General features: G+C 38.0%; 1 protein-coding gene across 1 annotated transcript in view; it reads right to left on the reverse strand.

Annotated features, from left to right (window-relative positions):
• Positions 1-8,600, reverse strand: part of LOC103897677 (gamma-aminobutyric acid receptor subunit pi) — a 79,519-nt gene that overhangs the window by 41,465 nt on the left and 29,454 nt on the right. The window contains 1 exon segment of the mRNA XM_009277788.2: positions 264-352. Within this exon segment, the coding sequence (XP_009276063.2) occupies positions 264-352 (89 nt within the window).

The following is an 8,600-nucleotide window of genomic DNA, read 5'->3' on the forward strand; positions in this document are numbered from 1 at the left end:
TTCTTCCCCCACACACCCCCCCAATCAGTCTCCTCAGTGAAAAAATCTGGCGCGGGGATAGAGTTAATTTTCTTCCTAATAGCTGGTATTTCTGTTGTTGATATCCAGGTGGTTTAATCTTTGAAAGAGGCAAGATTCAACTGTCAAGTAGATTTGGCTTCATTACCTGGTCAGATATATTTCTAACTATAAGTAAATTGATTATAAACCAACTGATATTATCATATATTGAAGAAATAATATTTTTAACAAATATTTCTTACCTACATAGCATCAATAGAAAAAGGGCTCTGAGACTGCAGCATTTAAGACTGCACATTGTCAGGTATGGTTTCAAAAGTTCCAGTAGCTCCTAAAAAAAAAAAGGCGCAGAGGTAATGTTTTACAACACATTTGCATTTCAAATATACAAATTTCATAAGGTTTTCAACACTAAAGATATTGTATCTTGAATAACTGCTGCTATAAATGTATTAGTAAATATCTACAACAATAAAAAAACCTCAAAACTTAAAAAAAAGACATGGTATCAGCAATAATTTAACTTACCGATAGAAGTTGCATTGCAGTATACTACAGCTCTTTCATTTTTGCATCTGTCCCTTAAATATTAGGAAAAGTAATTGTTTTGAAAAATAATGCAATCGTGTGCAGGAGAATCATAAACACTGAGTTTTGTCTCTGCTATTCGTGCTTGTAAACGAGTGCATCTCTGGCATATCAGTGCGCTCCTCTGAATGGAAAATACATAACCCCATCTCCGAACACAGAGCTGTTTGAGAGCAACATCTCTGGTACGTGGGTAGTAACAATACCTATGATACGTATCTTTGGTGAGCTTTTTGTTAATGAGGAAAATTGACATTTGTTTCTATCTGTAGCTATTAAAAAAAGATCCTTTGACTGTATATAAATAATCATATGGAGCCATCCACATTCATCAAAATGTTTGGCTGAGGCAAGATGTTTTCTTCTGAATGAGATTTCTTTGCTTTTGTCAGTATGATTCACATCCATCAGGGTTATTTTAAGTAATCTGTCAGCTCTGTAATCCATTTCTGGATGAAAAGACTATCAATCAATAGTTTCATGCAGTCATGCAACAGATCTGAAATTCACAGACTGTGCAAACTTTTGCTGTATTTCATCGAAGTACTGAAATGTTATTTGTAAGACTTGCTTCAAAACTTTTAAAAAACCCTACATGACAGGAACATTACCTACCCAGAATCTGCAAGACTATTGTTAAATATTAATAAATACAAATGAAATAGCTGTTGTAGGTTTTATAAAGGGGCAATCAAACAATACTATTTTCCATGTCCAGAATGAATTTTGCAGGATTCTCTTGCACTTTAATTTCACAATAAATTACTAACAGTAAAGAATTTGAAGCTTCACAACTTGAAGCTTTGTTTCACCATCCTTTAGTGATCAATGCAAAACACTAGCCAACTTTTTTACCCCAAAGTAATTTTTCTTTCAGTCTATAGTTCTAGTAAGAGCAACACTAGTGGTATTTACTTAAATTAATGCAGTGTGAAGGGTATCTGACTTGTATGTAACAGTGGTGAAGTGACAAAGTAAGTTGTTAATGTCTCCAAAGAAAAATGAAAGCCATTTCAATGGCTTTTTAAACAAGTAAAAATTCTCAGCATCTTGGATACTTTAAGCGTACACCAGACTGGTAAATATTAATGTCAAAATAAATCATACACTCCTACTGACTTCCAGAGAAAATCATGCATGAGACATTAAGAGAGCCTGTAATAGGAAGATACAGCACAAATGAGCAGATGGTGTTGTCAGAACATTGCTCTCTAAATGCTGATTCTGTACCACTGGTGCGTATCGTGGGATCTCTTTTTACGTATCTCATTTTGGGTTTGGATGGATACTTTCTACATTCACCGTCTTTATCTCACAGGAAAATATGCTAAAAATAAGTATTATCTTTCTGGTTTCCCAGAAAACCTCTTACTGACTTTATAAGTACTTCATAAAGCTTCTTTTATATTTAGCTTTTGAATTGCTACTATGAGCTCCTAATGTGTCTGAAGATCCTTTATAAACAGATTAAGGAAACCTATGGATATTTCTGTACTTGTCTGGTTTTAGTTTTTACAGTACTGAAGATCAAAATTAATGGGTTGATTACTAATCTCTTTCTAAAGCAACTGGTTTGCTTTCAGATCTTAACCAATATCCAATTTAGCAATTTTATGGGGGGATGGGGTGGAGAATTTTAGTCTGTAACACGTGAAAGGTCAAATCCATTCTATGGTACGTGGATGAATTTTGCACGCTCAGGAAGAGAGAGCATGGAAATAACAGGAAGGAGAGGAGCTCTTATTTCTGTATAAGAACTACTAATCAAGAGATCTAATTGCCATGTCAACTGGCAGCCCGTCACTGCAAAGGGACACCGCGTGCCAGCCAAGGAATAGAATTGGGTAGCTGTTGAAGTCTTAAGCAGTTTCACAGATAATACTTAAGCTGGATATATAAATCACTGCTGCATGCGCATACACGCTTGCATGCACGCACATGTTTTCTCTGCTGTCCTTTTTTAATGGGGCTTACTGAGCTGGTTTGTTCCACTGAAAAGCCTGCCTCTTGGCACAGTTTGCACATCTGGACCTTTCCTCTGTCGTGCATTTCTTATCAAATGCTATACGCTCACAGCAGGATTCCTTCCTGCATATGTAGACCTTATTAACTACTGGTATTTAAAATTAGTTCAGCAGGACCGGTAATATTTTCCTCTTTCCCAGAGCCTAGAAAAATATACATAACCTGTTCTCTATGGAATATCGAGCCATTTGGTTTTATCAGGCAGACTACATGCTGTCCAGATTATTGTGCATATATTGACACATCTTCATGTTCTAAACATACCATTAAGTAATTGATGCGAAGGTAACAAATATCTGCCCCGGTTTCCCATATGATGAGGCAACAACACTTCCGCCCTTGAATCGGATCAGATTAGGGCTGTAAAATAGTATCTAATGTTTTGGCATTTCTTCTGGGAATTCAGGATTTATTATCTTCAGCGTGAGAGGAAAAATGAATTATGCAAGTTTCACAAACCTCCAAGACTGAAATGGGATGTGGCAGAGAGCTGGCAGAGGTAGTAGCAGTATCTTAAAATTTCACTGGAAGGGAATTTTGTGTGAATGAATCAAAGGATGACATGCCTGTTATACTGAAGTATCTTATCCACAAGTGAACACATGGAAAAGACTGAAAATTATTAGATAAAGACACTTTGTCATATGGTAGTGGCCATATGCCTGAATTCCCATGGCTGCTGTTGCAGGCATCTAAAACTGCGTGTAGAATTATCTTAAAATAAAAAGTCAGTAATGGTTTTATAGATAGTGTAAGCTGAATTATCATTGCAGTTGCATTTGACTTCTGAATCCAAACTGTTGAATGACAGCGTCTTTAAGTGCTTGACTGAGAAGCAGCTAGAAATTCAGGAGGGATTCAGCCAGAGTGCCAAAGAAGTGTAACTACCTCCCCTGCTCTGCATTGTCCTACTTGCATTGTCCACTACAACTGCAGCACAGCCAATGAGTCTATACATATATATTCTTTACTCCATCCTCTGGTTGTTAGATCAATATGAACCAATTGGAGGGAAAATGATGGAAACCTGAAAATACTAAAGAGACAGTGGGGGAAAGGGAGGGGAAGGCAGTCACAAGATAAGATTCAGAAGTAGAGAGGCAGAGAGATAAAAAGTAAAAACTCCTACAGGATATGGCCCCAGAATGCCACTGTCACTTCCAGATTCTTTATTCATTCTTCACTCCTGCCCTTGCTTTTAGCAAACTGGCACCTGACACTATATTGCCATCTTCATCGGCTTCTCCAGTTCTTCTGGGCAGTCTTCCTTACTCCTCTTATTTCCAAGTTGCACAGGGAATAATTTTTATCACCCTTCAGCTGTGCACAAGCAACAAGTGAAAATAAAGGGACAACGAGTAACTTTTGCTCATCACTCGGAAAAGCCAACTGCACACAACTGATTGACACTAGTCACTGACTGATAGCATTTTGTGGAATAAAGTGACATGCTGTCTGTCTTCGTATTAATCTGGATGCCTGTCTATAATAGCTCTAGTTTTATGATACCTTTTAAGTCTCCCTAAAATACATAGATCATGAAAGAGAAGAAAATACAAAATTTTCACACATTATTTTTCATGTTAAGATCAATTAATACTGCAGAGAGCATGGCTTGAGCGAAAAGCAGCAAGAGTTTGGTTTTTTTTATGGGGCAAATTACAAAGAAGGAATAAAACCCAGCAGCAGCAAAACTCCAGGTCTAACTGGGGAATTGACTGATGAAAGTGGACCAATGCATGTGTCTGCATCCTGTTATAAGGGGCACCCTCTTATTTGGCTGACAAGCTGGCTCTTGGCGTACCAGCTAGCTTGTTTCTGAACCCTAGGCACATCTGATCTTACCTAGCATGGACATAAACCATGCAAATTCTCCTCAGGCAAGTAAGCAAAGTTAGATTTACTTGGTCCATGGAAAGTAGCTGTCTTGTCATGTTTTCTTTGCAGAGACAGGCAGTACAGCGGCCATCTGTGGTGACAGTGCTGTGTTAGCAATTGGATGGATGTTAAGTTTCTGCTGTTGATACATCTAGCAATAGTTCAAAGTGAAATACTGGATTCCAGTTATGCTCTGATGTTCTGATCAGAGCACGTGTCACATGTGTCAGGTAATACAAATAATAGCTGAAAAATGTCACTTTCTCACTGAAACACTCAGGAAGTTGCTCCGCTCTGTACAACATCTTTCTCAAGTTTTGAGCTCTGAGATGTTTTTGTCAAAGACATTGTTCAACAGCAGAAGGTCACATTGTTAAAATAAGTAGAATGAATTTAAGGTTCACCAGAAATGAAAATCTGTTTCTCTGGTGTAGCAAAATGAGTTGTAAGTGAAACTTCGCAATTAAACATTGCTTATATAAGTATAGGGCACTGTATGAGAGTCTTTAAAATGATCCTGAATAAATCTGTATGACAAACAGGTTCTTTTTTTTTTTTAATTTAAATTAGCATGGCAAGATTTCAGACTATATCAGCAACAACTCAGTGATATATTTCAATATCCCGAATAATATACAAGTTAACATGTAAAATCACTGTCCTCAAAATACACTGGAAGGTCATAAGCTAGGTCAAAGAAATCCATTGTTGCAGCCATTTTAATTTTTTTTTTTGTATCAGTACTTCTAACCACAAAATGAGTAAGGACTAGCAGTATGCTCCTACTACTTACAGTATTAAGTATATTAATACTGTGTGTTCTAGATTGAGGTCTGTATTTCTCACCAAGTTCTCTGCATTATCAATTTCATAAACATCAAAGCCTTAGAGTAACTTACATAACCTATAATAGGATTATTTTATATGTTTATCTGTTTTCACTCTGTGCATTTTAAATAGATTAGTATGTATCTTGGGTTAACTGAGAAATAAGTTAACTGGCAGAGATGTTGTTAATGTTATACAGTTTTCCTGGAAAATGAACTTCAGATTTATAACTGGGTGTTTAGGATGGCAATACAATTCTAGGAGTTACTTTCATGGAACAAGTGTCAGATGTCCTGCTTCCATCCAGCATAACACTGAACCGAAAGGTTTCAACAATGTACAGAAATTGATGCGGTAATAAACATTCACAGAATAGGTTTTAATAAATGAATGTGTTCATGTGACTGCTTAAATATAGCACTCACTACAAGCTCTGCTCATATCTGTTGAAAAATCTATAGAAAGTGTGCCACACAGGCTATTTTCTAGTAAAAAAGGCAATTGATTAAATAACTTATCTCCACCTTGTTCCTAAATGTGCTTTTAGATAGCTGACACTCAAAAGTCCAGCAGGTCAGTGGTGTTTGAGTCATGGTTGATCATTATTGCCATTTGTAATTATCGAAATTAATCAGAAGTGTATGGGGTTAATGGTTGTTTATATGTGTATAGAGACCTCTTTAACTTAAATCTTTTGCTCTGTACATCCCAGTTCTGCTATCTGTGCAGCTGGACCTCTACATACATCTGCAAATGTTTGAATCCTCTTGTACCAAACTACAGGTCTCTAAAAACTGAGACTTTTACTGGCTTTTTAAGGTGTATGTCAACACTGCGAGGTCCTCCCACACCCAATCCCACAGACAGGGATCACCTCCTGCCACACCAGTCTGTGTTTGACAGTCACAAGTCACAGCCCGCTGGTGTGGCTACACCAGAGCAGCAAAGAGCAGGGAGGTGCTCAGTTTTCATGTAGTTTAAAGAATGAACGTGTTTGAGTCAAGTCAAAGAGGCAGACAGCCTTCAGAGGCTGCAAATGATGAATGAAACCTCAAAGGCACCTTAACAAAGGTTTTGACTTTGCAGGAAGGTGCGAACAGCTTTCACATGGCTAACACTGATGGCTTGGGTGGTCTCCCATCTCCCAGCTGAGACCTGGCAGCTGCCCGGGTGAGCACTTTAGGTCACCGAGTTTCTAAAGGGCACCCACAGGTGTGGGTTGAAAGCAGATACAGTGCTACTGCAGCACTGATACCATACTTCGCTAGTTACACAGACCAGGCTAACTTGTTTCTATAGCCCATAGCAAAATGGAGCCACAGTTTCGTTTGGGCACTATCAAAACAGATATGATTAATATAAATAGTTGAAAATCCAGAAAGTTGGATAGACTATGCTGGTTCAGATTAAGAAAGTAACAACTTGATTCAAAAAGACAAGTGAAATCATATCTTTCTGATGCCAGCTTAAATTATTGTTCCTTATGAAAGCTAACAGAGCTAGAATCTTCTAGCTCTTAACCTGGAGGAGAGTCTCCCCACAGACCCTGATGTCTGTGAGCTTTGCTCAAGCATTCTCATGTTGTAGAAAGTATCCAGGACCCAAGTAATCTGCCTGCGGCTTCCCTCCACGCAGCCTCTGCCATGGCAGAATGAGGGACATCTCGCTATATGTCACTGAACACGTGCTTGAGGCTGTGAGGAGAAAAATAATAGCCCTGCAGTAGCAGATTAGGCTTAACCATATCCATCTTCTCTCCTCGTTGAATATTTTGCAATGTGCCTCTGAGATTTACGACAGCCAATCAGTCCCTTGGTTTGCAATTAATTTTGTTTGCAATTGCAAAGGCTTGTTTGTCTGGGGGGAAAAGAAGAAGGGAGGGAATATGCCCCAGTGATGCCTTGTTTTCCATGCGAATTATGAATTTGAACCATAGATTTTTCCTGTTTTGACTGTTCCTGTGCATGCCTGTAAACCTCCAGAGAAAGTATTATTTTTCTTGGGACACTTAGTCACCAAACAACTACTTGTCAGTTGGAGTCTGAGGTCTGTAATTCCTCGCTGAATTAGTAGGTGTCCTGTAACCAGGAGATTTACAAACTAACCATTTTGAGCAGTGCAAAAGGATGAAAGACTAGGAAGGAGAAAATAATTTTTTCAAAGCAGTTTAGGTTTTTTACAATCTAGGAAGCTTCTGCATTTAAAACGAACTGGCACAAATTCATGTAATTAAAATTACTCCCTAGAAACACATATATTAGCAAATGATAATCACAGGAAGAAATGCTTTTAATTGTACAGCCACACAAAAGTGTGAATGTTCTCAAAGTTCAGTGTCCTGGGCTCAGCGGCACGCTTTTGTACCTGCCACGGCTGAAGTCAGAGGAGTTGTTCTGACCAAGATGTGGAACTGAGCTCACACTCAGCGGGAATTCAGTCTAAGAGGAAATCACAAGAGGGGCTTTGAAAGTATGTGACATTTTTCAATAAAACATGTATTTCAGAGTTTTTCCACTAAATGCAGATTTAACTAATCTTCCCATGTGGTAAGTGTGTGACTGTTTCAGGATCTTTCTTTTTTTTTTTAAGTATATACTGCTTTAGCTTTATTCTATGAGTCATTAGAATTACCTGGAGTTGTGTCATGATGAAGAGCAACCTTTAAGAGCCCTATTTATAAAGTTTGAATAGATATTGAAATTATGTGTAAGGCAGGTGATTTTTTTATAATTAGAAAAAAGCCTGCTAGAGAAATAAGATGCTTTTATTTAATTCAAATATTTCCTTTCATCATGACTCAATGCCCAGCACCGGGCTTAATCAACACCATCTATTTTCATTCAAATATTGTACATCTTTTTAAGTACTGGCACATTGTTAATCTACATATTCATTTGAGGTGAGATGTGCAGATTTGATAGGGAGTTGAGGGAAAAAATGGAAGCTGGCTCTTAAATTATCTTTCTGGAAGAAGTTTCTCCACGTGCCATTCACTGTTTTTAAAAACAAGTTTTTTGCAGGCTTTTGGGGGGAAACTCATTTCTCAGGTTTGACTTATTTCATTAATGGCAACTTGAGTTATTCTGTGTTTATTTTAATCCAGCAGAATGCATCTTAATAATACCTCAGAGAGGAAAAACTAACATTTTTTTAAAACAATTGAGCAGAGGGGGAGGAATGAGAAGGGAAGGCAAGAGTCCCCCCAGGAAAGGAGCGGTGCTGGGGACAGGCTCCCGGCGGGGAGGGTGCCGCGTTCACCG

Source organism: Aptenodytes forsteri, unplaced genomic scaffold (assembly GCF_000699145.1).
Source record: "Aptenodytes forsteri isolate BGI_AS27 unplaced genomic scaffold, ASM69914v1 Scaffold15, whole genome shotgun sequence".
Taxonomy (NCBI): domain Eukaryota; kingdom Metazoa; phylum Chordata; class Aves; order Sphenisciformes; family Spheniscidae; genus Aptenodytes; species Aptenodytes forsteri.